This window comes from Zingiber officinale, chromosome 3A (assembly GCF_018446385.1).
Source record: "Zingiber officinale cultivar Zhangliang chromosome 3A, Zo_v1.1, whole genome shotgun sequence".
Taxonomy (NCBI): domain Eukaryota; kingdom Viridiplantae; phylum Streptophyta; class Magnoliopsida; order Zingiberales; family Zingiberaceae; genus Zingiber; species Zingiber officinale.
Genome location: NC_055990.1, coordinates 49395627 through 49423441, shown reverse-complemented (window position 1 = coordinate 49423441; position 27815 = coordinate 49395627). Strand labels below are relative to the sequence as shown.

Genomic DNA, 27815 nt, shown 5'->3' with positions numbered 1-27815 from the left:
CAAGCTTGCTGCCCTCACCCCTGACGGTCCAGAGAGCGTGCTACCGAACCCTCTCCGACCATACATGCCAAGCTTCCACACTTGGACTTCCCAATTGCCTGGTTTCACTCACCAGGACTTTCCAATTGCCTCACTTCACCAGTGGACTTTCCAACTGCCTAACATCCCAGTTAGGACTTTCCCACTGCCTGGCTTCACTCACCAGAACTTTCCAACTGCCTAACATCCCAGTTAGGACTTTCCCACTGCCTGGCTTCACTCACCAGGACTTTCCCGTGCCAAGCTCCTCGCTTGGACTTTTCCCAATCAGGTCAATCAGGTTAACCAAGTCAACCTTGATTAGTAATTAATCTGAGTTAATTTAATATCTGATTCAAACTTAAATCAGTGTCAACAGCAAAACAACATCCAGGTCAAACTGTATCAACAATCTCCCCCTTTTTGTTGTTTGACAACACGATTTAAGTTTAGATCAGAAATGCTCATTTACCCATAATTTTAGGGAAATCGGGATCCTCCCCCTAAGACGGATACACTACCATGTCAATGACAGGAATCAAGATCCTTCCCTTTATCCTCTCCCCTAAAAGGGAAATCGGGATCCTCCCCCTAAGACGGATACACTACCAAGTCAATGACGGGAATCAAGATCCTTCCCTTTATCCTCTCCCCTAAAAGGGAAATTGGGATCCTCCTCCTAAGACGGATACACTACCAAGTCAATGACGGGAATCAAGATCCTTCCCTTTATCCTCTCCCCTAAAATCAAGCTTTCATACATTTCTAAACTTAGATATCCTCTCCCCCTTTGTCAAACACCGAAAAGGTGCAAATGAGGTGACAAAAACTCAAAAGGCTCCCCCTTAAACCATACTGCCTTCTCTTAACCGACCCAGAGTTCCCTCTTAGGTCTCAATATGACAGTAAGAAAGACAAAAGATACAATCAAATCATGGCATAGGAATAGCATAAAAAATACAGAAAATGAAGCATAATAAGAAGCAAGCAAATATAAAACCGAGGAGCATAAATATATGAGTAGCATCAGAAGTACAAATATCCAGGTCAGACTAACACATAGCATCCAAAATACATACAGACTAGGTGACACACAGACTACATCAATCAACGTCCTCAACATGAGGAGCATCATCATCATCGGCAGGAAGGGTGAAATCCTGAGATGGCACGCTGGAGGATGGATAGCCTGGGTAAGACTGCGGAGGCGGGTATCGTGCCATCCATCCGAGTAGCAACTGCTGCGTCACCACCTGATGACTGCGCATATCATCGAAGCGCTGGTCAATATGCCCGCGCAGGTCATCGTAGCGCTGGTCAATCCGAATGCGTAGTCCATCGAACTCAGCATCTCTCCAACTCAGCGATCTGCCAACGCAGATCGGGATCCGCCTCGCCAATGTCGGCAGGAGGAGCTGCAACCTGTCGTGGAGGTCCCCGTGGTAACTCACCTAAAGCTCTCCCATCCTTCCACCGAACATCCCCATTTCGCCTTATGATTCCGGACTTGGAAAATGCCCTTTTCCCAAGTCGGCAATCCTGCCTTACCATTTTGATTATTCTACCCTTAGAGACATCAACCTGAAGGGTTTCAAGCCAATCAGTAATTATATGCCCATAAGGCATATAAATAGTGAAGCCGCTAGGCTGAGAATATGATATGATCGAGGAGTAGATGCTCGACATGATATCAAAATCAAGACGCCTACGCAACCCGTAAAGCATCAGACAATGATACGGTCGAATCTCTGATAATGGTTTAGATGTGATAGGTAGAAGGCAGTTCGTGACAATTTTAAAAAGAATGTAATCTTGAGGAGATAATCTCAAGGCTGCAAAAGTAGGGAAGTCAACATCTAGCTCATCTAGCCCTTGTCTAGGTTGTCTGAAGAAGTACTCATATATGTCGTCAGGTGAGATATCAAACGGTGGAAGTAATTGTTCTGGTAAGTCAGGAAATATCGAAAAAACATCACCGGAACACCTCCGACAATCGAGATACTCAAAGAAAGATGAGATACTGAAATCAAGAGTCCGCTTAGCAACTCTTGTTTTAAAACCTTGATCACTAGTCTCATGAAGGTTATTATAGAACTCAGAGACCAGGTCATAGTTGATATCTCGTTCCAAGTAGACTAGTGAACCGAGTTTGTAGTATGCTATGATTTCGGACACTTGTGGGCAAAATTCGTCCATGAATTTTCTATCCACGGACCTACAAGGGAGTAATTTGAAAGTCCTTTGTTGAAAAGCTTGTTCAGACTGGCGGTTTGGGAATCTACTGGAACTAGCTGGTTGGGGTCGGGAAGAAGCAGCAGGAGTTTTGGATTTGGATGTCTTGGTTGGTTCCTTAGAGGTTCCCTCACCATCAGTGGGTTTCTTCCTAACCATTTGGACAATGGGAAACAAAGAGAGAGCACCGGCCATGGGCAAACCACCAAACACAAACCACAGTCACCGTAAGAAACATGATAACGTGAACTGCCAAAGACAATAACAGTAGAGATTAGAGATCGAGAGATTACCTCGGTGCCATTTTGACCTTCGGCTTTTAGAAGACGATGGGTCGAGAATACGGGAGGAAGAAAAGGGCGTCGGGGCGTCGGTCGGCTAGGGTTGTGAGAAAGAAGAAGATCGGGAAGAGAGGAGGTCAGGAGGATTTAATGAGGGGGTAGCGCACAGTGTAATCTGATCGGACGGCTGTCCGATCAGGATCGATTTTAACGCACACAAAAAGGGTCTGATCGGTCCCCTTGACCGATCAGGAAACCCTCTGATCGGTGCTCGGATCGATCAGGGGCCTTCCTGCGAACCATAGAGAGCTGATCGGTCCTTGGACCGATCAGAGATCGAACAGAGAGGTTGAAGAGGTTGAGACTCTCCTGATCGGTCCCTGGATCGATCAGATGTGAATCGTCACGTGAGATCCTCCTGATCGGTCCCTGGACCGAACATTTGTGATTGTCGCGTGCCAGAACCTCCTGATCGGTCCCTGGACCGATCATTTGTGATTGTCGCGTGCCAGAACCTCCTGATTGGTCCCTGGACCGATCAGAGAGTCTCCTGATCGGTCGTGAGACCGATCAGTGTCTGATAATTCAGATTTCTGATATCTGAATTCGAGCAACTGATTTCGCAGTCGTTTCTCTCGAGAATTCTGAAAATTCAGAACTTCTCAAATTCAGAACACAGAACTTAAACATCTACGAGCAAGAACATTTCCTAATTGCAAGCTCTGAAAGTCCTAACATTCTAGGTTTTTTTTTTATTAAGTTACAAGTTAGTTTCAGACATTTCAGAGTTTCAAAACCTGAAATATCCAACCCTGTCATGTTTAGTTTCAAATTTGTCAAAATATATCCTAAATTACTATTCTTACATTATCAACTCATCTTATCATTAAAGATACCAATCCAAAGTATCAATCAACACATCAATCATGATTAGATAATTTCTAGACAAAAGTCCAACCAAGATTCCTTGGTTGGAATATATGAGTAAGATCTAGGAGTCAAATACACATGAATTATGTAATGACCTTCCCCATACTCAATTTATGTCTCTTCAACCTACTTATTCAAGGGATGCATAGTACATTTTGAATAAATTGGTTGTTCCTAGCATCTCACCCCATTTCTAGCAAACAAAAACAATTTGTTAAACCTTATCGTTTGTGTGAGATGTCCCCAAATTGCCCAAATCAGTTTCCCAATTACTCTTGTCATTTTAATAGTCCTTATTGATCATGGTGAAGTTCTAATGACCTAAGGAGCCAAACACATTCCCAACTCCTCCTTAAATGACTAAATTCATTCTCCGGAAGGGGTTTTGTGAAGATATCGGCTAGGTTTGACTTTGACTCAACATATGTGAGCACAATGTCTCCCCTAGCTACGTGATCTCTTATGAAGTGATGACACACTTCAATGTGTTTGGTCCTCGAATGATGGACTGGATTTTTAGTTAGGTTGATTGTGCTAATGTTGTCGCATAGCACTTGTACACCCTTATAAGAGAGTCCATAATCCTCTAGGGTGTGTATCATCCACAACAACTGTGATACACTCTCTCCCATGGCAATATATTCAGCCTCGGTCGTGGAGAGAGCAACACAATGTTGCTTCCGACTTGACCAACTAACTAAACATGAACCTAAAAATTGGCAACCTCCACTCGTACTTTTCCGATCCAATTTGCACCCAGCATAATCGGAGTCGGTATAACCTATCAAGTCAAATGATTCAGTATGAGGGTACCAAAGACCTACTCTAATTGTGCCTTTAAGGTATCTCAGAATTCTCTTAACTGCAATTAAGTGAGATTCCTTGGCACAGACTTGATACCTAGCGCACATGCCCACAGCAAAGAGTATGTCTGGTCGACTAGCTGTGAGATATAGAAGACTACCGATCATGCTTCTATATTGCGTTAGATCAACTGATTTTCCACTCTCATCATTGTCAAGACGAGTGCTCGTCGCCATAGGAGTGGATACTTCCTTAGAATCACTCATTTTGAATTTCTTAAGCATCTCTTGAGTGTATTTTGCTTGATGGACATAAATGCCATCTCTAGTTTGTTTGATTTCTAGTCCAAGGAAGAATGTCAATTCTCCCACAAGACTCATTTCAAACTCACTTTCCATGTGAGTGATAAATTCATTTAAATAGCCCTTGTTATTTGAGCCACAAATTATGTCATCGACATATACTTGGGCTACAAAAATATTTTCACCATCTCGATGAAGAAACAGTGTTGGGTCTATTTGACCCCTTACAAAACCCTTTTCTAATAGATAAGTCGACAACCTTTCGTACCAAGCTCGAGGTACTTGTTTTAGCCCATAAAGAGCTTTCTTGAGCTTGAACACGTGGTTTGGAGCTTCGGTATTCACAAACCCCGGTGGTTGTTCAACATAGACCTTTTCTTTAATGAAACCATTTAAGAAGGCCGATTTAACGTCCATTTGATAGAGCTTGAAACCTCTATGTGCAGCAAAAGCTAGCATTGAACGAATGGACTCCAATCGTGCCACAGGAGCATAGGTCTCATCATAATCGAGGCCTTCAACTTGACTATAGCCCTTGGCTACTAGTCTTGCCTTGTTTCTTACTACCTCTCCCTTTTGGTTTAACTTATTTTTGAAGACCCATTTAGTTCCAATAATGGTGGTCTTCTTAGGTCTAGGAACCAAGTCCCACACTTGGCTTCTTTCAAATTGGCCTAACTCATCTTGCATAGCTATGACCCAATCAGGATCATGCAATGCCTCATCAACTAGTTTAGGTTCGATTTCTGAGATCAAAGCAACCTCATTCGACTCATTTCTGAAGAATGATCTAGTCCTAACCCCTTGTTGGATGTCTCCCACAATCTGGTCTTGTGGATGACTAGAGACTATCCTAGATTGCCTTGGAGTTGGCGGTGCCTCATGAGTGGTCTCACTCGGCACAGGCAAGAGATCAGATTGAGCCCTTTCTTGCCTTTGCTCATCATCTTCAGAGTCAACTTTGACTCTTCCAATGTTTTGATCATTCAAACTTAGATTTCTAAGTTCGAATTGAATTTCTCCTACATCCCTTGATTGATCATTTGATTTAGGGATTTCTTCAAATGCTACGTCTAAGGACTCTTCAATCAATTTAGTCCTCTCATTGTAGACTCGATAGGCTTTGCTGGTAAGAGAGTACCCGACCAGTATCCCTTGATCAGCCTTAGCCGTGAACTTCCCAAGATGGTCCTTGGTGTTTAAGATAAACACTTTACAACCAAACACCCTAAGATGTTTAATTGTAGGCGGTTTCCCAAACCAAAGTTCATGGGGAGTCTTTCCTAAAAACCTATGTATTAAAACTCGATTTTGCACATAGCAAGCTGTATTCACAGCTTCAGCCCATAAGTAGCTCGGTAGTGAGTACTCATGAAGCATGCTTCGTGCAGCCTCTTGTAGGACTCGGTTCTTTCTCTCCACAACCCCATTTTGTTGTGGGGTCCTTGGAGTAGAGAACTCATGCCTATATCCCTTTTCTTGACAAAACTCTAAAAACCTATGATTTTGAAATTCCCCACCATGATCACTTCTAATGGTTTTAATTGTTGTCGATTTTTCATTTTCAGTTCTTCTACAAAAGGAAATAAAAATATCTATAGTTTGGTCCTTATGTTTCAAGAAGAAAGTCCATGTGTATCTAGTAAAATCATCAACGATTACCAAACAATATCTACTTCCATTCAATGATATTATACTACTGCAATCAAATAGGTCCATATGCAATAAATCTAAAGCAGTAGATGTACTTACATTGCTTTTACCTTTATGGACAGCTTTTGTTTGCTTACCCTTTTGACATGCATCACATAGTTTGGTCTTGTGGAACTTGATGCTTGGTAAGCCTCGCACTAATCCTTGGTTGGCCAACTTCCAGATGTTCTTCATGTTTACATGTGCCAATCTTCTATGTCATAACCAAGACTCTTCTTCTTTCGACATGAAACACTTAATCAAAGCATTAGTAGCACTTTTAAATGATACTTGATAAATATTGTCAACCCTTGTGCCTACTAGTACCGTGTCAAGTGTGTCAATGTGTTTAACCAAACATTGACTTGAATGAAATTCAATTGTGTAACCCGTATCACACAATTGACTGACACTTAGGAGATTAAAAGTCATCCCCTTGACTAGAAGAACATTCTTGATGTGGAGACATTCGGATATATGAATGTCTCCAACCCCTATAACCTTAAGACTACCATTATTGCCAAAAGACACATTACCTCTATTTTTATTTTGTATGGTAGAGAATAGTGACTTGTCCCCTGTCATGTGCTTGGAGCATCCACTATCAACAAACCAAGTTGATAGACGCTCCCCCTCGACCAATGCCTACAAGACACGAAAGACGGATGTTTTAGGTACCCAAATTCTGGGACCTAATGCATCTACAATGAGAGACTTAGGCACCCATGCCTTAGTCACCTTCTTCGTAGTCTCATGAACCCTAGAAACATGTGTTCTATGAAATTGGGTTCTTGACACTAAAGAAATAAAGCTAGACTCCTTAGGTTGGTATCCTAATCCAGCCTTGTTGTAAACCGCCCTTTGGGCATTTAGAATCATGTCTAAGGTCTTAGAGCTGGTTGAGAATTTCTCAAGCATTTTCTTGAGCTTCTCAATTTCACCCTTCAAGGTTTTGTTTTCATCCTCTAGGGCCTCTTGATAAAGGTCATCGACCTCATCTTCCCTAAGGGCCCTTAATTTCTCTATTTCATCTTTTAGCAGTTTAGTTTCTGTTTTTGATTTTTTAAGGGAAGTAGACAAATGTGCAATTGTTTTATAACACTTTTCTAAATGGGGAGATGTTACCTCTTCATCATCCGAAGATGATGAAGTCGCGGCTGAAGAGCTTGAGTCCTCACTCTCGGACTCGGACTCCTCTCTTGCCATGAGGGCTAACTGCCGTGTACTCTTCTCCCTCTTCTCCTCCTCAGATGAACTTGAAGAAGACTCATCCCATGTAGCTTTTAGAGCCTTCTTCTTCTTGACTCTTTCCTCCTTCTTTTTGGCTCGTTCCTCCTTCCTTTTTAATTTCGGACACTCGCTCCGATAGTGTCCCTTTTTGCTGCACTCATAACATGTAACATTAGTTTTGTCAATATTTTGTTCACTAGGTTTACCTTTCCCTTTGTATCTTCTGCTTCTTCTCATGATTCTTCTCACGAAGTTGGCCATCTCGCTTGATGATGATTCACCTTCATCATCGGACTCGGAGGAGGATGAAGATGAAACAATTTCTTTCTCCTTTTTCTTTTCTTTCTTCCTTCTTCCCTCCTTGCTCTTTTCTTCTGCAACCAAAGCAATACCTTTCTCTTTTTGCCCTTTGTTAGCAAATTCATGTAATTCCATTTCACAAAAAAATTCATCTAACTTAACAATGGAAAGATCCTTGGATACCTTGTAGGCATCCACCATGGATGACCACAAGGCATTCCTAGGAAAAGCTTTTAGAACATACCTTACGAGGTCACGGTTTTCTACTCGTTCATCCACCGAATGGAGACCATTGATGATCTCCTTGAACCTTCCATGTATCTCACTTACAGTTTCATTTTCCTTCATGACAAGGTTCTATAGTTGGTTTAGGAACAAATCCCTCTTGGCGATCCGAGAGTCTCGAGTCCCTTCTTGGAGCTCGATGAGCTTGTTCCATAGATCCTTCGCACTTGTGAAAGGACCAACCTTGACAAGTTGATCCTTGGCTATCCCACATTGCAAAGTGACAACCGCCTTGGCATCGGCTTGTCCCTTGCGAGTTTGCTCGGTTGACCATCTCGATGAGTCAAGTTCCTTACCTTCTTCGTCCTTTGGAGGTGAGAATCCCTCCTTGACCGAGAACCACATGGAGATATCAGTCTTGAGGTAATACTCCATGCGACTCTTCCAATACTGGAAATCTGCTCCATCGAAGAACGGTGGTCTGTTGGTGCTGAATCCTTCCTTCATGGCCATCTTGTTGCTCCTTGGAATGTTAGTCCAGATGAAGAGCACCAGGCTCTGATACCACTTGTTGGGACCTTAGATGGCTAGAGGGGGGTGAATAGCCTCTTTGAAAAACACTAAACACAAATTTCTTCAAGAACTTTGTTAGCACAGCGGAATTAGAAAACTAAAACAAGAAAGCACAGCACACTAACTCAGAGATTTACGAGGTTCGGGGATAACTTGCCCCTACTCCTCGGCGTGTCCGTAAGGTGGACGAATCCTCTTGATCTTTCGGTAGATCACACCCCGGAAGCTATCCGGCTATTCTCCTTCTCGGTGGAGTAACCTCTCCACAAAGTCTTTAGCAGTAAGAAATTAAGCACAAGACTTACGGTAGTGGCTCAGTGAAATGATCAAAGGAAGTTCCACCACAATCGTGAAGAACAAGCACCTGCTTCAATCTTCCGAGAGTTTTTTTCTCCATGTTTTCACGGCAAGAGCACAAAAGCATTATCACGAGCCTCTCCTCTCACCTTCATATGCCTCTGCTCATGCGGATCTACGAACTGCGGCAAATCCTGCAAATCCACACGAGTCACGCGCGTGCCAATCACGCTTCTTCCTTGTCTGATTGTCTCAGCTCCCACCAATGGCATCCTCGTTTCCACTGGTACCTCTGAGCTTGAACCTATCAGCACAAGTCAAGCTGATTTCGACCAAACGGCTGCCAGCAGATCGCAAACGAGACGTTGCTACCAAAACTGGTTTGTCCGCAGCGAGACACAGCAAAAGCTTTTTCGTCGCCTTCTACTAATGATCCTTAATTTGAATTCACCCAACATCAAGTAATCTGTAACCTGTAACTTCGAGAAAGCTTGCAGCAGATGGTTAGAAACGAAATAGGTAAAAGCAATTGCGAATCAGAAACAATAAGAGAAAGCGCATGCAAAACAAGTCATACTGTGGATCGGTCAGCAGATCGATCCACGCTCATTGATCGGTCCGGTGACCGATCAGGTGCTTGTCTGATCGGTCCCAAGACCGATCCACCCTTCACGCGAATCGCCGCGATCGGTGCGTGGACCGATCAGGACTCACCGATCGTGTCCGTCGATATCCAGCGAGATCATCGATCGGTCCCGGACCGATCGGTATACCGATGTGCTCACGAATTTTGCGATCGGTCCGGACGATCGCAAACTTCGAATCCCGAACCGTCGGTATACACTCGATGTGCTACGAGTTTTGCGATCGGTCCCGGTCGATATACACTCGGTGTGCTCGAGTGTTGCTGATCGATGCGGTCGATCGAGCGGATGGGTCTGCCGTCGGTGCCGCTGGATCGGTGCGGACCGATCCAAAGAGTCTCGAGTCAAGCTTCCAAGCTTGCTTCCTCACCACGACGGTCCGAGGCGTGCTCGAACCCTCTCCACCATACATGCCAAGCTTCCACACTTGGATTTCCCAATTGCTGGTTTCACTCACCGGACTTTCCAACGCTTCACTCACGGGACTTTCCAAGCCCTAACATCGCTTAGGACTTTCCCCTCGCTTCACTCACCAGGATTTTCAATCGCCTAACATCCGTTAGGACTTTCCCTGGCTTCACTCACCAGGACTTTCCCGTGCCAAGCTCCTCGCTTGGACTTTTCCCAATCAGGTCAATCAGGTTAACCAAGTCAACCTTGATTAGTAATTAATCTGAGTTAATTTAATATCTGATTCAAACTTAAATCAGTGTCAACAGCAAAACAACATCCAGGTCAAAATGTATCAACAGCTCTTACATATTTTGGATTGTTGTGGTGGAGCGTTGCTCCCACATATTACGGATTGTTTGTGGTAGAGCGTTGCTCCCACATATGTGGTATTTCTTGCGATGGAGCGTTTCTCTCACATTGGAGGATTTATTCTTTAGTGATTTGTATTGTTGGTGATTATATTTCAGACTTATTGTAGGGATCTTATGGTTAGGAATGCCTGTCATACAGACATTATGTGTCTTGGTGTTACCATTAGGGCTGGCGGAGCCTTATATGTTTCAGGGGCTCGATGATTCTAGTATTTCGAGGATGTTTGGATCGGTTTTCATTGTCTTTGTTGACGATGTTGTGATCTATTTAGCATCCACGGTGAGTCATGCACATCATCTTTGCATAGTTCTAGAGATGTTTCGATGGTAACATCTATATGTGAAGTTCAGAAGTACGTATTTTGATTGTCTTCTGTGAGATATTTGAGACACACGGTCACTAGTAGGATATACCGTGGTTCCACAGGAGATAGAGGTTGTTACCATTAGGAGTAGACAGAGTCTATACAGGAAGCTCGCAACTTCCTTTGTTTGGCTCGATATTTCCGGAGATACGTTGAGGGTTTCTCACAGATTGCTATGCTACTTACACGCCTGACCAGGAAAGGCGTGAAGTTCACTTGGACTGAGGATTATGAGATCAGCTTCCAGGAGCTGAAGCGGAGACTAGTGTCAACTCTGATTTAGGTTTTTACCTTCTGAAGAGGACAAATTTGTGCTCTATACCGACGCATCTCTACAGGGTTTGTGCGCTGTTTTGATGCAGCACGGCAGGGTAGTCTCCTACTTCTCGGTAGTTGAAGGAGCATGAGGAGAACTACCCAGTACATGACTTGTGGCTGGCTGCCCCATTATTTTGCCTTAAAGATTTGGCAGCAGCATCTGTTCGGTATTACATTTGAGATTCTCACTGATCATAAGAGTCTCAAATATATATATATATATATATATATATATATATATATATATATATATATATATATATATATATATATATATATATATATATATATATATATATATATATTTCCAATTTAATCCCAAGAGAAGATGTTCACATACTTAGCTTGATTCTGACTATCACCCAGGGAAAACTAATATAGTTGCCGACGCACTCAGCTAGAAGTCTAGAGAGACTTTAGCTTGCCACCGAGTTGTGGTCACAGATTTGATTCAGGGTTTCTCGGGGTTAGGCCTTGCGAAGCAGGGATAGACAGAGCAGGGTATTCTGATTACCATGGTTGTTCAATCCTCGATCAGGATGAGGATTCAGGAGGCCAGGTTGGAGATCAGTATTTATGGTCCATTGGCAGCCAGATAGCTTCCGGGCAGCAGACCGAGTTCACACGAGACGAGGAGGGTATTATATACATCCGAGGCAGATTATGCGTACCTCAGTCTCATCCGGTCTTACAGGAGCTACTTCATGAGGCTCATCACTCTCGATTTGCGATCCATTCAGGCGGGACCCATATGTATCGAGACTTGAGGTGTTCCTATTGGTGGAACGGTATGAATAAAGACATCGCGGATTTTGTAACTAGATGTCTTGTCTGTCAGCAGGTGAAGGCTGAGCATCAGAGACCTGCCGGGTTACTTCAGCGGATTCCTATTCCTGAGTCGAAGTGAGATCACATTACCATGGACTTTGTGGTGGGTTTGCCTAGGACACAACGAGGCCATGACGCGATTTGGGTAATCGTTGATCGATTAACCAAATCCGCGCACTTCTTAGCGATTCGGAGAACTGATTCCCTGGATCGATTGACAGATCTGTACTGTCGAGAGATCATTAGATTACATGATGTTCCGTTGAGTATCATTTCGGATATAGATCCACGGTTTACGTCACGTTTCTGGCAGAGTCTGCAGCAGGCCTTGGGCACACAACTCCGTTTCAGTACAGCTTTCCATCCACAGACAGATGGACAGTCAGAGCGGACCATTCGGACTTTAGAGGACATGCTGAGGTCATGTGTTATGGATTTTGGAGGCAGTTGGGAGGACCATCTGCCGTTGGTAGAGTTTGCTTACAACAACAGCTTTCATTCGGCTATCCAGATGACACCGTTTGAGGCGTTGTATGATAGGCCTTGTCGGACACCCACCCTCTGGATGAGGTTGGGAAGGCCCAGTTGTTGGGACCTCATAGAGCCTAGCATGAGGCAGAGTTGGTCCGTACTATTAGACAAAGGATGTCAGAGGTATAAGACTGCCAAAAGAGTTATGCTGACTGGAGTCGGAGACTCTTAGAGTTCTCCATTTGCGACCATGTATTTCTGCGAGTTTCACCCACGAAAGGCGTGAAAAGATTTGGCCTCAGAGGTAAGCTAGCTCCGCGGTACATTGGCCCTTTCGAGATCTTGGAGAGGATCGGAGCGGTAGCTTACAGACTGGCACTACCACCATCCCTGGTACCTGATCCGACGCATGTGCTGGCAGATATTCCAGTTCCAGTTCAGCCTGACATTACATATGAGGAGGTTCCGGTACGGATTCTCGACCGGAAAGAGCGTCAGTTGTGGAACAAGACTATCCGGCTGGTTAAAGTCGGATGGTAGCATCATTCTGACGAGGAGGCTACTTGGGAGCTTGAGGATACGATCCGAGCTCGATATCCCCATCTTTTTACGTGAGGTATGTGATTTATTTACCGTTCAGCATTTATACTCTATATCTGTTGTTAGTACTTGCTGATGGTAGATAACGAAATTTGGGGACCAAATTTTTATTAGTGGGGGAGAATGTAAAATATGGGGAAAAGGCGAATATTAATAAGGGAATTTTCCGGAATTTTTGGAAATTTTTCGGATCTCATACGGACGAGTTGATGGGGATAAAAACAGGGTCCGGAAAAGCATGTTTATGTTACCCCATTTAAATGAGGAAAAGTTGAATTTCTTAATTCCTTTTTCTTTATTTATTTTCCCTTTTCTTTTTTTTTTCTTTACTTCCTCTCTTCCTCGCCGAAAACCCCTGCACGCCGAGCCTTCTTCCCCGCGCAAACCTTCTGCCCTAACCGCCTCTCCCAATCGGCGATGCAAACTGTCGTCTCCTCTCGCGGATAAACCCTCGGCCAAGCTCGCTTTCTTCTTCTTCTCCCCTTGCCCTAACCGGCGCCGACACCGGCTCTGTGCCCTTATTCTATCGCGACGCCAAATCCTCTTCTTGTTTCTTCCCGAGCCATCCCTGTGCCCTAGCCGTCGGCGACACACGGAGCAGCGCCGCACACCCCGGTGCCCTAGCGCCGATCACCGTGTAGCGTCCTTTCTTCCTCTGCCTTAGCCGGTCGACCCGTGACCCTCTCCGACCGATTCGGCCAGTTTACCGGTGCCCTAGGTTGGGTTCACAGCCGGCTGACTTCTTCCTCCCTCGGCTCGTGACATCGCTTCCTCTGTGTGCCACTGCCGAGGCTCTTCATCATCGGCATAGAGTTATCACAGCCATATCCGAGCCGATCCTCTTTACCTCCCTCCGTGCCCTAGCCGGATCTTGGAGGTAAGCAGTGTACCATGTGGGTTGTTGAGGTAATCTGGTGGTGGAGTCTTCTTCCGGCGGTAACCAATTAGGGTTGAGGATCCCCGGGAAGTGGACTGTGGAGATTCTCTAGACCATACGGGAGGAAGATTTCAGCAAGGAAGCTTGGTTCCAGTAGGTCTTCTTACCGGCAGTACTCAAACCAGCATCACCAGTGGGTTGGATCAAGAGCAGAGGTTTGAATCAAGGTAAGAAGTAGAGTAATTGTTACATGTTGATGAGTTAGGTTCATGTATTGGATTAGGAATATATTGGATTAATCCATGTTTAGGTATGTTCTTGATACCTACTGATAATTTATTCATCATTAGGTTGTGTAGAATAATTAGGTTATATGGATTTAGGTTTTGGATTTTTTATCAAAAAGGTTGTTTGGGGTTAAGGTAATTAACCCTAATTAACCGTTAGAAAGATCAAGGGAAATGGTTTAGGGTTTATCCCTAAATTTTTATTTAGGATTTACTTAGTTGTTTGTTTGTATTCTAGCTAAATAAAAGTAAATGTATTTTTGTTTACACAGGACTTTGACGCAAGACGAGTATCTCGGAGTCAGATTGGACCTTTCTATTTTCGGAGGCGGGTACTTTTGACTATTTGTCTTTGATATGCTTAGTAATGAAAATAATATGTTGCATTAATTGTGTTTCATATTTGTTTCGGTTAATCACTGCCCAATACATGTTACCTGTTTGATTGGTTGTTTGATTGCATCTCTTATTGATCTTGTACCTGATTTATCATGCTCACGGGTAGTGATATAACCATGTTTCACATGTTCAGGACCTAGGTTTGATACCTTATTGATCAGTATATCTTGATTTGATCTATTCACTATGGTGCCCATTGTTATATGTCCAGAGGTTGGTTTAGTATATTACCATGCTTAGTAACATGCACCATTTGCATGATCGCATGCTGTGTGATAGATTGCTCCATTATTGTCGAGCACTTTGCCAGTTTTCATCACTGTTCGGTGCTCCGTTGTGACGCTCATGGGTAGCGTGACACAGCGTGGTAGCACGTCAGTTTGACTCTTCCGGTGCTCCGTTGATCCGCTCAGGGGTAGTGTGACGCAGCGTGTAGCACGTTAGAGATTCCTCCCCGTCATAGCGTACCGGGAGATGAGAGCATTGCGCTCCCCCATTTATGATTTGGGGTAGGAGTATGTATGTACTCCGACAGCATCCCGTCCACTCGATCACTCATCAGGAGTAGTGTTGCTGAGTGCACGGTTGTCACAGCCCTACCCACTTGGTCCCACTTTTGTTGTGAGTTGGCTGACTGGCGTCAGGGGTGACCATGACATTGGCATCATATGCATGATGCATTTATTGTTTGTGATTGTGTTTGCTGCATTTATATGCTGCATATTGTTTGGATACCTATGTTTGACATGCATACAGGTCTTCTATACCTTTCGGACTGTTTGTCCTTATACCGGGTCCTGGTTAGTACAGATTCTCTCCTGTCTTCTTCGGTTTGCATTTACCTTTATCTTTATCAGGAGACTGTACGCATGATTAGTGCTAGGTGTTATTTCTTTACTTTGCATATCAACTGTACCTGCTGAGTGTTGGACTCACCCCACCTCCATTGTTGTTATTTTCAGGTTGATGCTGTCAGGAGGGAGTTCCAGTCGCTAGTCCCCACAGCACGTAGTGCTAGATCTCTGCAGACCTCGATGGTTTATATATCGTTTAGTTTTGTTTTGCATTTATTGATTATGTGTGGACTTGGTTTGTTTGGATACTTGGTTGTTGTATGGATTTTTGTGATGATGATGGATTTTTATTCGATGTGTATTTTTACTACGTGCCTGCCTGGACGGCAGAAGAGGTGAGTTCGTCGGTTTTGAGCTTTACGAGTGTAGTTGAGTAGGGTGATTTTTGAGTCAGAGTATTACTACTTTGTTTGATTATATATAACTGCGTGGTGATGTTTTATTTTGTTGTTATTATTCCAGCCGCCTGTGACTGAGGTATTTGTGAGATGTAGAAAAGTTTCAGATTGTCCACCGTACAGGGGAGATGCTGCCGAAATTTTCTCGGACAGGGACTCCTCTGGGGCGTGACAGTAAAAGCATAGGGTAGGGTTTTAAGAGGGGACACTGTAGCATGTGAAAAGGGGGGGCTTCGTGGAACCTTTTCCGCCGCCGCCAGAAATCTTGGCTAGCGTTCTCTTCCCCACGCTCCTCGCCGGAGCCGACTGCCAACCCTCCTCTCCTTCTCCTCCTTGCGACACCGCCAACTTGTCTTCCCCGGGCTCAACTCCTCGTCGGCACCGGCTGCTATTCTGCTCCTCTCTTCTTCTTTTTCCCCTCTTGACGCCGCCGTCGGAGAGACCGACCCCTTCTTCTTCCTTCTCCTCGCGACGCCGGCCATAGCATCTCCTCCATCCGCTTCCTTCTTCTCCACATTGGCTGCTGAGGCTGCCTCTCCCTCTCCATGTCACGACCGAGGTTGTCACGGCTCAGGCACAGAGGCTGCCTTGGAGAGTTTCCGTCGTATCCCCTCCCCAGAGTTGACACCTCCTCTGCTCCCGGCCTATGCGTGCCACCCCTCTCTCACGCTTGCCTCCCAGCCATCGAGCCTCCCTCTTTCGCCCTTTCCAGCCGTCGTCGCGACAGTGAGCTATCGGGTTAGCCATTCCCGTTGCAGCTGGACCATTGTTGGCACAGTGTTGACATGGCAGCCGTCTCCACCATGTGCAGCTCCCGATGGTGGATGTCGCCCAGCGCCAACTATGGCAGCAAGCCCTGTTGACGCTGATATGGTCGTACTCCGATACATGCCGTCATTATTCCAGCCTTCGCGTAATCTGGCTTGTGCATTGTGTTCCAACTTATGTGATGATCCCGCCCATGTTTTGTGTTCCAGCCTTCGAGCTGCGGTTGTATTTCAACCGATGTACTCTGTATGTCTAGCCTTCTTCTTGTTGTTATTTCTCGGTCTGCGTGCCGAGATCCTATTTCGGCCTGCGCACTGATGTCCTATCCTGATCTCGTGTCTCGGCCTGCATGCCGATTTCGTGTCCCGGCCTACGTGCTGATTTCGTGTCCCGGCCTGCGTGCGAATCTCGTGTCCCGGCCTACGTGCCGATTTCGTCTCCCGGCCTGCGTGCCGATCTCATATCCTAGCCCGCGTGCCGATCTCGTGTCCTGGCCCGCGTGCCGATCTCGTGTCCCGGCCTGAGTGCCGATCTCGTGTCCCAATCCGCGTATCGTCTTTCGGATCCAGCCCGCATTCAACTCCGTGCCGCCAGACCCAGCTCCACATCCGACTCCCTTTTGCTTGCTCTTTCAGGTCACGACAACTCGAGCAGCGTTCCATCCGAGGGCGTCCCCCTAAGCCAGGGTACGTTATCGTACTCACTCTCCATTTATTTTATTATTCCAGTATTAATTTGTTACTTATATGTCCGTTGGATCTGTCTCGCGCCTCGGGGTATCAGGGACCGGGGGGACCCGGTCACTGGCTGCAAGTAGCGTTGACCAAGAGACTTTTGAAGACTTGGTCAACACAGAAGTCATCTCGACATACCCTCTTTCAGGACGTCGCGACTCGATCAACATTTCATCCATCTCATTCGGCGGTCCATCTGACTCAGATTTTGGACGGGAACAGATACTAAGGGAGTCCTTGCAGTCGCTCATTCCCACCGGCAGAGTTGACCGGTTGACGCGCTAGGTCATGAGCTACATCACTCAGCTGTCCGACTACCATCTCTCCATCATGGAGATCTTTGCCGAATGGCAGCCCCCGTAGTCCGCTGCCTCCGACACGTCATCATCGGTATCCATCTCCGACACGGGATTCGCCGCACGGCTTGACAAGCTGTTGGAGGCGCTTCTCAGTCATCTCGAGCGGAAGGCTAATTTATACCGTGACGCTGCCTTTTCGAATCTATTCCTGGCGAACAACCTCCACTACGCAGTGAATTGAATGCGATCTTGCGGACTGCTGGGGGAGCAGCGGGCGGCGCAACACTCGGCGAAGGTCCGGCAGTACTTGACCAGATACGAGCGGATGGAAGTGCCCGTGAAGGAAGCGTCAACAGCTACGGAGGCGAGGGAGCGGATGCGGACGTTTGCTGCGGCGCTCGACGAGGCACTGTCGGCCCAGGCGAGATGAGTGGAGGCGGACGCCGGTATGATGGAGGATATCAGAGCGACGGTGCGAGACATGGTAGTCCTCGCCTACCGAGCGTTCTGCAACCGGTTGCGGGAGGTGTCGGTTGGGCCTCAGCTCTCGCCGGACGAGGAATGGGATCGGCTCGGGCGTCTATTCTCTCAGTCCTCCGGTTCCGATGACTCTGTTCTCGATTCCAATCAGTCCGGCAAATAAAAAAAAACACCAGCTAATTAGTGGCATTTTAAAGAATTAGTTGGATTCATTCCACCTAAGATCGTCTCCATGGCTATTGAATTGGTATTCAATCCCTATCGTCAAACCTATTGTTTATCCACCTCGATGATGCCGATGAGGAGAGGAAACGTGCTGTGGGAATGATTTTTATTTACAAAATTAAAAAACATTTTGTTCTAAAGGCAACTCAAGAGCCTCGTAATACACTTCAAATTTGTTGGAGCTACATTTTCACTCTTTAATCGCTTCTGGTGCTTCCCTCTCACTACATTGAGAAACATCTAAAGTAGCAAAAAATAAAAAATCAAGTATTAGAGTGTAAATAAGTCCTTAAGAATCAGCAAATAACTCTCAACTAATGGTCAATTTATTTGAGAAAATAGAAAATAATACTAAGAAAAACTTTTTACAACGAAAAAATTATTATCAGTTACTTCATTAAAATTGGCAGGGAAGAGAATTACAATCAATCACAGATAGTTTAGTCAAAATCGATCACTTTACAATTGAAAAAAAATGATACATATAATTTTTTTTTATTTATAAAATTATGTCATATATTAAAAAAAATAATAATGTATCATTTTTAATTCATAAAATTATATGATATATAAAAAAAAATTTGATAGAGATATCTTTTATTATTTATAAAATTATGTCATATGTATTCACTTCTTTTAATAAACATGTAAAAAAATTGTCTTTTCTTCTCTCAATAATATTTTACCATAAATTGTTTTTCCTTTTTCGTCAGTAATTCAGAACTAAAACATACCATATAGGTCGTAGAAGACCATGAGTCTGGTGTATCCTCCTATGTATATGTAATATTCTCTTCAAATCCCAAGAAAACTAAAGACAATATAATTCCAACTTAATCCCGCGATCGACTTTCGATCGCCATCGTCAACCTCAATCCGCCACTTCGACCTTCGTGCCGCAGAAGAGGAGGGAGCGAACCGCCATGCTGAGCTTCTTGCGCGCCTTATTGCTCCTCTCCATCTCCGCATGACGGCCGTCGGCGCTCCGGGCGGTGGAAAAGATCGGCGAGAAGGCGGCGCTGTCCTGGAGCTTCCGGACGCACCGTCGCGTCTTCTGCGGCACTGTCTCCTTCTTCGTGAAGGTGTAGCTCCGCAGGTAGAGCTGCCGGCACGAGTAGCTGTCGACGATGTCGGGCGACCGAGCTCCTCTGCTCTGCTTCGCCGCTACCGACTTGGCGAAGGCGATGTCGGAGTCCGGCCACTTGTATGGCACGCTATGGATGGACTTCAAGGGCTCCTGCGCGTCGACGCAGTGGAGAGGCGAGCGACATCCGGAGATCATGGCTGGCGGCGCTGCTTCGTCGTCTTGGAATTTCTTGTTCCCAATTGAGTGCTATTTATAGGAAGGGAAGGATTCCTAGTGGTTTTAGGTAACCTCCGTTAAACTATGGAATTTATGGAAACTTACAGCTGTCAAATTTTTCAAAGCAATTAATTTGTATTCAAATCATGATTTGATGGATATCTTACTGAAACGCAGTGTAGATAGATTTCATCGAGCCAAAAAATAAAATAAAATAATATAAAGATCGAATTTTCGAAATACTGGTCACTAAACAAGACACGTGTACCGAACGGAACAATTGGTAGTCAAGCAAATTGACACGTATCTAACGTCTTTCGTTAAATGCATGGTTTCTGAAGCTTAATGCTTTTAGGTATCAACCATAATGTCAAATTTCTAATTGAATCAAGTTAAAATAAAATCTTTGAAATTTGACCATCACACATTTGAATTCAGATTACTAGGGCGAAGAACACATATTAGATTATATCTGTTATGACAAAAAAAAAAAAAATTATATATTTTCATAATAATAAAAATATTATCTATTTTAAGGTTAAATTCTCGTAATTTTATTTTTAAGATTTACTCAAAAGATCTCATATAAATAGAGATATTTTTATCCTTTTAAATTTATAATTTTTTTTCATATCTCTATAATGTGAGATTTTGATTATATTTCTAATAATCCTCCCCTCAAACAAATGACTATCATTATTCTCATGGTTCAGACATCCTCGCAAGTATCTGATCACTCTTGACCTAATCTGAGTCTCCCCACAAGGATTTGGTTACTCTCAAGTTACTCCAGATCTCCTACAAGCATCCGCATCTAGTCACTGTTGACCTGTTCCGAGCCTCCAACAAGCATCCAATCATTCTTGACTTGCTCCGGATCTCCCCGTAAACATCCGATCGTTCTTTACTTGCTCTAGACCTCCCTGCAAGCATTCGATCACTCTTGATATGTTTGGTTCTCCCCGCAAGCATCTGGTCAATCTTGATATGTTTTGTGCCTCCCCTCATCTTTGTTTAAGGCTACCTAATATGACATCCAGTTTAGACCATGACTCTAATACCATTTGTTGTATCCAAAAAATTCACATATCTCCACATTGGTATGATAATTTTCACTTTGGGCCTAAGCCCTCATGGTTTTATTTTTGAACTCTATCCAAAAAGTCTCATACCAATTGAGATATCTTCAAGGTCACCCCATGTGACATCTAGTCTGGACCATAGCTCTGATACCATTTGTCGGGACTAAAATAATTCATATATTTTTATAATGGTATGATATTGTCCACTTTGGACATAAATCCTCATGATTTTATTTTTGGGCTTTACACAAAAGACCTTGTTCTAATAGAAATATCTTCATCCTTTCTTAAACCCATGATTTTTTTTCATATTTTTTCAATGTGGGACTTTGATTGTATTCCTAACAATCCTCCCCTCAAATGAAGGGGGTAACACCTCTTAACCACTAACACGGAAGAAGAGGAATAGAGAAAAAGATTACGTGGAGCAATGAGTCAAAGATGCATAAGAAAGAGCTAACACAAGGAAGAAAAAGAAGGAGAAGAGTTACCGTGGTTCGATGGCGTGCCTATTCCATAAAACAACCGAAATTTTATTAGAATTTTCTCTACATAAAAGAGTCTTTATCATAATAATGATACTAATAACAGGTTCACAATGACCCCTATAAATAGTGCTCAAATCCCAACATGCCAAAACAAATCCAAAAATCCATAACAAAATTCTATTACTAAAAAATCATAACAGAATTCTATTATGAAAAAAACTTAACAGAATTTTATTCCAAAAAACCATAATAGAATTTTTTTTCTGCGTTCCTTTCTTTTCATTCATGACGTTCCTCGCATTGACCTTCACTTAGATATGAGCCACCCATTAACAATCTCCACCTTGGCAAATATTCACCCCTTCGAAGAATATGATGTTAGAGCAGGGTGCACTAGAATCGACACTACAACAAAAACATTAAAAGACAACGGTTAAAAACCGTTGTCGTAGGCCCTTTAAAACCGTTGTAATTGGTAGTGTTGTTAAAAGTGGGGGGCTACGACAACGGTTTTAAACCATTGTCTTTGAATGAAAAGACAACGGTTTAAAACCGTTATTTTTTAGAGCATTTTTTTTTCCAGTTACAACCGTTTTTGGGGCTACGACAACGGTTTTTAACTGTTGTCTTTAAGTGTAATAGACAACAATAATGGTTTTAAGCCGTTGTCTTTTAAATTATTATCTTTTAATACCAATATATCATATTTCAATTTAAATATATAATAAAGAATCATAATCAAGAAAGAATATTAAAAATGTTAGTTATACAAGGATTACAATTACAAAAGAAGAAACATATCTCATGTTCAAATAAAATTTATCCCAATACAAATAAACAAATAAACTCTATTTACAATTAATGAACAATATAAAGTTGGTGCCGAAGAAGAACTAACTTGTGAAGGACTCAGTACCAACATCCAAGTAATTAGAACCTTAATTATCTAATCAGGGAGGGGAATATCTACACGATCCTCTCTGACGGGTGCAACTTCAGATCTACTCATTCCATCAACTTGAAATGAACCACCACTCTCTATGTTAACATGTGAAGAATTCAATGGGTTGACAAATGTTACTTCAGTCTACTTCCTGAAAGTTAAGTAGATCACAGCAAGAATGTACACTGCCATGAGAGGGAAAATAATGATGTTGATGAGAACATTAGCAACTGCTGGTAGGCTGCTATCAATGAGCCAATTGACAAAGCTGGTGCTTAAGAAGTAGATGTTGATTGCTACCCGAAGCAAACCAAGAATCCATGACACCACAATGATCTACACAGCAAATATATATAGTCATTTACTCTATTAATTATCACTTGCAAATATAAATTATCTGAGTAAACTTACATATATTGAACTTTTATAAGGTCCCATTTTTGTTTGACTGCTGCTGAATTTGAGAAGAGATAAGAGTGCAAATGGCAACTCAAATGATAGTACCATCTGCATTACATAAATGAGAATTTTGATACTTGAGAAATGTTGTGTCAAAAATCCTGTTCTCACACTTATATTGCTTCTGAATACTAAGATTATGAAATTTGGAGAAGGAATATCAATAGTACCGATGAGATTATGATGAGCCGTCCGGCTCCTGAGGAACCACTGATGATGGACACTATGAGACTTGGAGTGATTGCGATTGATCGAGTCATGAGATTCCTCAGCCATTTTTCATCTTCATGTTTAGAAAACCCTTCAAGGGAATTGGGAATTGGGTAAAGACAGATTACGAATATCATACATTAGTTTAATCTTTGTGTTTCCTATCAAATTACCACCTGCATGATGTATTGCCCAGCGTATGTACCAGTTATTGCAGAGCTCTGTCCAGAGGCTAACAATGCAATGGCATAAACAGTTGAACTAGACTTTCCAAGGACATCCTGAAAAAAAAATGGAGCGGTGTTGAAATTGACACACTTTTTCTAAAAATGGTGAAAAGTTAGTCCTTCACAAGATAGTAAAAAGGAATGAACAATGAAAGATCAGTAATAAAAATCATCATATCTGACATGTAATAAAAAAATTATTCTTTTTGACAATCGCACATATAGTTTCAACCTAAAAACTCAGTACGAACAAAAATATGTTTTTTTGTTTATATTAACAAAAATACTGCATCATTATTCTATTGATTGACAACAATTCAAGGGGAAATCTAACATGTAAGTATAGTTATATAAAGAAGCTATTGTAAAACTTACTTGAGTCAAATTGCTAACTTGGATATTGAACTTTTGAATGACTGCAATAATGTCCCTCTTTAGCACTGTAGTTTCTTCAATAAAGGTACTTGTTATATATCTATTTAAATACATACTTTAAAATTTAAATAATGTTAAATAAGGTCCAATGCATTATAAACAAAAAATTATAACAAGTATGAGGTCAAAAAAACATTGAACAATAGACATAAATCTTAAATGAGTTTCATATGCTAAATAAACTCCATAAAGAAGCTACTACTTGATTAAAGGATAAAGTTTCTAGTCTTAGTGAAAGTGCAGGCTCAACTTGCAACTTTAATCAACTTATTCAAGCAATAGCGGATACAACTTGATCAAGGGCTTCATGTAATTCCCACTAGTGGGTGATTCTTAATCAACAATTATTATCTCAAAGGAGGGATAAGGGATTCTCAGATAAATCTATTATAGCATTGTAGAAACTAAGCTCTGATAGGTCTTGTTTCACCATCAAGTGTCTGGAAACAAAATAAAACCATTAGTGTGTTTAAGAAAACAAAGATTTCTAATCTACTTATCTGTCAAACACCCAAGAGGTATGAGCTTCATCAAGACTAATAATCTGTGAATAAAGTCAATACGAGATGGACTAAGATTAAGGGCACTTTCAAAGAGAAACAATTATAATGTCAAGCAGAGGGAAAAATATAGAATTAAGTATTCAAATTATACAGTAGCCCAACACAAGTGACACAATAGATTTCTTCCGAGACAATTAAGATATTAACAGACTTATTTTGCACTCATTTTTATCTCAAGAATGTTCCATTAAGAGGGAAAAAGTTAAACTAGATGCAATTATGCAAACTAACCTTTCCATTCGACATTGCAAGTATTTCTTCGATCCGCTCGACCTCTACGACGAGAAAAATGAGAAGCCAATTAGAAATAATCATAAGAAATCTAATACATAAAGGAGTATAAAGGAATCTAACAATGTTTACTCGCATTGGAAGAATAAATTATATCATTGGATTATAGCACCAGAAAAACATGTTAATTACATCAATTTTCAATCTCTAAAGTCAACACAAGGCTGTGCTTACCAACCTGGAACCACATAGTCGAATGAACAAGTCACGTTCTTGCATTAAAGAAAATGTTATCTTTCACATAATCAAATAAAACAGATGCAATGTGTTGACGATTGCTGCTCACAAAACTTAGAAGCAAGGAAAGGCCTAGTCAAAAGAGAGAGCAAGGAGTCATGATCAGAGAGTGCCGAACCAGACGAAAGCTTATTGTGCGCATTCTTAAATGCATTTGATATCTTAGGTAGTTCAACCCAGCGGACTGTTCTAGCAGCATTTTCCATTCGCTTGAAAGGATCCTCTATCTGTAAAGTTGAAAGATCATCAACTAACTATAGACTGCAAGTAATCATTCCAAGAAATTTCAGCAGAAACATCAACAATCTTACAATCAGGGGCAGCGATCTACAAAAACGATGGCTTTTTTGTCGTCCTTCATATGTCGAGATGCTATAATCTGAACCAGAAGTTCTAATATCTGAAAACTGCACATATAGATTAAATATTGATCAATATCCCAACAGCCTCTTTCTATCATAGCCTACTTTATATAAATTCAAGATAAGAAAATCGAGACTTGCTCAGTCTAAAACGCTAAATGTTGTACAATTAGGTAACTAGCCATGAATCTAAAAGATCGCACCTTGTCAAAAAAGGACAGCAAAAGTTGAGCAAGAGAGCTTTGATTTATGATTCTGCTAGATCTGAACCTCTGTATATTTGCAGAACACACATCCTCAAAAGGACTCCCAGAGAAGTTACTCCATCCTGCAGCAACAAAGAGTAGAAAATACACATACAGTAAGGAAAGGCCTATATCATAATTATAGACATGCAGGCATGCAAAAAAGACGTAAGAAATAAAGATGTTTCAAGGATCTAGAAGATATGTACCTCGATCAGAAATTCTTTCTTCATTAATTATTGCTCGCAGTGGTGGGAAAATACACATACCCAAAAGGTCAAACTAAAACCTACCAATTTCCTTTCAGTCCAAAATTTATATATTATGGAAGTTATCTTCCCTCTATGCTGATTTGCAACAAATAAACAAAATAATGCAGTCTTCCTATTGCACGCGAGGAGAAAACTGCTAAGACCAAAAGTAAATATAGAATATTTAAAAGAAATCTAGAAGAAATAAATAAGCCAAGCAAATTAAGAACAGAAATATCAGATATAAAATGCTCGAAAGCAATTCTTTTTAACATCGAAACATGAAGGGCGAAACCAAAATCAAGAGCAGAAACACAATATGAAGGAATGTTAAAAACAAGTTTTTTTCCTCTCATTTTTTAACAGGAAATTGAACAAATGCCCTGAAGGCAAATACTCCAATTTGGAAGTGCTTAGAAACCATCCCTTTACTCGATCTCTTAATGCTTAAACAAAAAACACAGGAACTACAGTCGCAACATATCTTTCAAGGAAACCTACACCAAAATGAGCTCGAGGAAAGGGGGAACCTTAGCATTCATCCAATTTCCTCTTCTTTTCTTCTTCTTTTTTTTTAATTTCAAAAACAAAAAACTTCATTATTAGCAATTTCTTGAAAGCGAAAACAAACTCTTACCCTTCCGTACGCGTTTGCTTTGTGGCCGGTGGCGATGAGGTCGGCGACGTCCTTTTTGAGCCACCGCACAGTGGCATGTTTCTTACTTCGTATCGGCCCGATCCTCACCCTTATGTTCTTTGCCAAGTGCTTGCTGCCGCCTAGTTGATCCATCGTGAATATACACCACCAAGAACAAAAGCTCCAAACTTTACCAAGAAACAGAATTACTTCTTACCATTTGTTGAAGAATTTCCCACCTAGAATTCCACCCAGCATCGTTCTTCTCCCCCTTCTATGGCTTACTCCCCCTGCTCTCTATTTCACAACTCCTATGGTGAAATGTGAAAGTAATTGATGGCTGGAAGAGTATAGAAAAAGAAGGAAACAGATAACGAGGAGACGAAAAAAGGCTACCTGTGCACCCACAGAACAAGCAAAGATGGTAATGGGGTGGCGGTGAGCTGTGAAAGAATTTCTGAAGAAATTAAATGGAGCAGTGGAAGCGAGCGGCAGAAGGGAGGAGGCAGGGCAAAGAAGGGGTGACGGGTTTAGGGCTTGGATTGAGAAGGTAAAGGGGTGGAATACGACGGCAAAAAATTTCGGGGAGAAGGAAAAAAAACGCCGCGGTAAAAAATGGCGAAGGGGAAAAAGCGGCGAAAGAAAGAAACAACGACATTCGACAACACTTAATAGACAACGGTTTTTAAAAATCGTTGTTGTAATCCCAGAAAAAAGCGCACATAGACAACAGTTTTAAAAAACTGTTGTCGTAGCCTTTAAAAACCGTTGTCGTAGCCCCACAAAAATATAAATAGACAACGGTTTTTAAAAACCGTTGTCATAGGCCAAAAAAATTACTAAAAGACAACGGTTTTTGATAAAACCGTTGTTAAAAGGCAAAAAGACAACTATTTGGTATAAAACCGTTGTCGTTTGAGTATTGTTGAATGAGGTTTTTCTTGTAGTGCGAATCTGAGTTTTGATATTGTCAAAATTTCAAGTTAAGTCTTATTGTGATATGATAAATTTGTTGGATCGAAAGCGCTAGAGGGGGGAGGGGGTGAATAGCGCTCGTGGATTTCACTCGTTTTGGAATCGGAAAATGTTCGAGTTAAAGTAGTGGAAATGATAAACAGAATAAGCACAAACACAGAGAGACACCAAAGATTTACTTGGTTCGGAGCCTAGGGCGACTCCTACTCCAAGGCCCGAGATCGAAGATTGCTTTCGGTGGGCAATCACTATCAGTTCGAAAAACTTTTACAATCAAGGATTACAAGTGCTGAATAAAGAAATGGTACCGACAATACACAAGAATTACGAGGTCGTTAGTTGTCGGAGTAGCAGCGCGTGTTGGAAGCGTTCAGAGAGCGTTCGGAAGCACCGGTTGTTCTGTTCGAGATCGATGTCTGGCTGCTTCCCGATGCTCCATTTTATAGGCTCTGTCATGTTGATCCAGATCCCCAAGTCTCGGGATCAGGCTTGACCCGAGGCGGATCAGTCGACCGATCCCTGCGTTCTGTCGACCGATCAGGCGATCTTCTCCTATCTGATCCATCCGATCCACTCGCTCCGCTTCGATCTGGTCAAGTCTCATCCGGGGCTCGGTCGATTGATCCCGCCGTTCGGTCGACCGATTCGCTTCTCTGACCTGATCAATCTGGCCTGATCCAGTCTTCGATGATCCTTGGTTCGGTCGACCGATCATGAGGTTCGGTCGACCGATCCTTTGCTCGAGCCTGGTCCAATTTCTGGAAGTCTGATCTACTGGCTTTGGGGGTTCGGTCGACCGATCCAGGTCAGATCTAACCCTACACAAAAATGTTAGTCACCTATAAAACAAAG

At 42.5% G+C, this 27815-nt stretch overlaps 2 protein-coding genes and 1 long non-coding RNA gene across 3 annotated transcripts; all 3 read right to left on the bottom strand.

Moving 5' to 3' along the window:
• Positions 1–19126: 19126 nt before the first annotated feature.
• LOC122050402 lies at positions 19127–19537 on the bottom strand. Its single transcript, XM_042611306.1, has one exon. It carries the CDS (start codon positions 19535–19537, stop codon positions 19127–19129), a length of 411 nt encoding a protein of 136 aa, XP_042467240.1.
• Positions 19538–22337: 2800 nt separating this feature from the next.
• On the bottom strand, positions 22338–23460 carry LOC122053726. Its single transcript, XR_006132327.1, has 5 exons — positions 23343–23460; positions 22917–23021; positions 22701–22831; positions 22483–22578; positions 22338–22407 (listed from the first exon to the last, which is right to left on the bottom strand). It is a non-coding gene; the product is annotated as an uncharacterized LOC122053726 (long non-coding RNA).
• A 966-nt stretch (positions 23461–24426) lies between these two features.
• On the bottom strand, positions 24427–25367 carry LOC122050401 (protein HESO1-like). The gene is made up of 5 exons (XM_042611305.1): positions 25310–25367; positions 25059–25183; positions 24805–24900; positions 24543–24720; positions 24427–24434 (listed from the first exon to the last, which is right to left on the bottom strand). The coding sequence occupies exons 1-5, from the start codon at positions 25365–25367 to the stop codon at positions 24427–24429; spliced, it is 465 nt and encodes a 154-aa protein (XP_042467239.1).
• Between the last annotated feature and the right edge of the window lie 2448 nt (positions 25368–27815).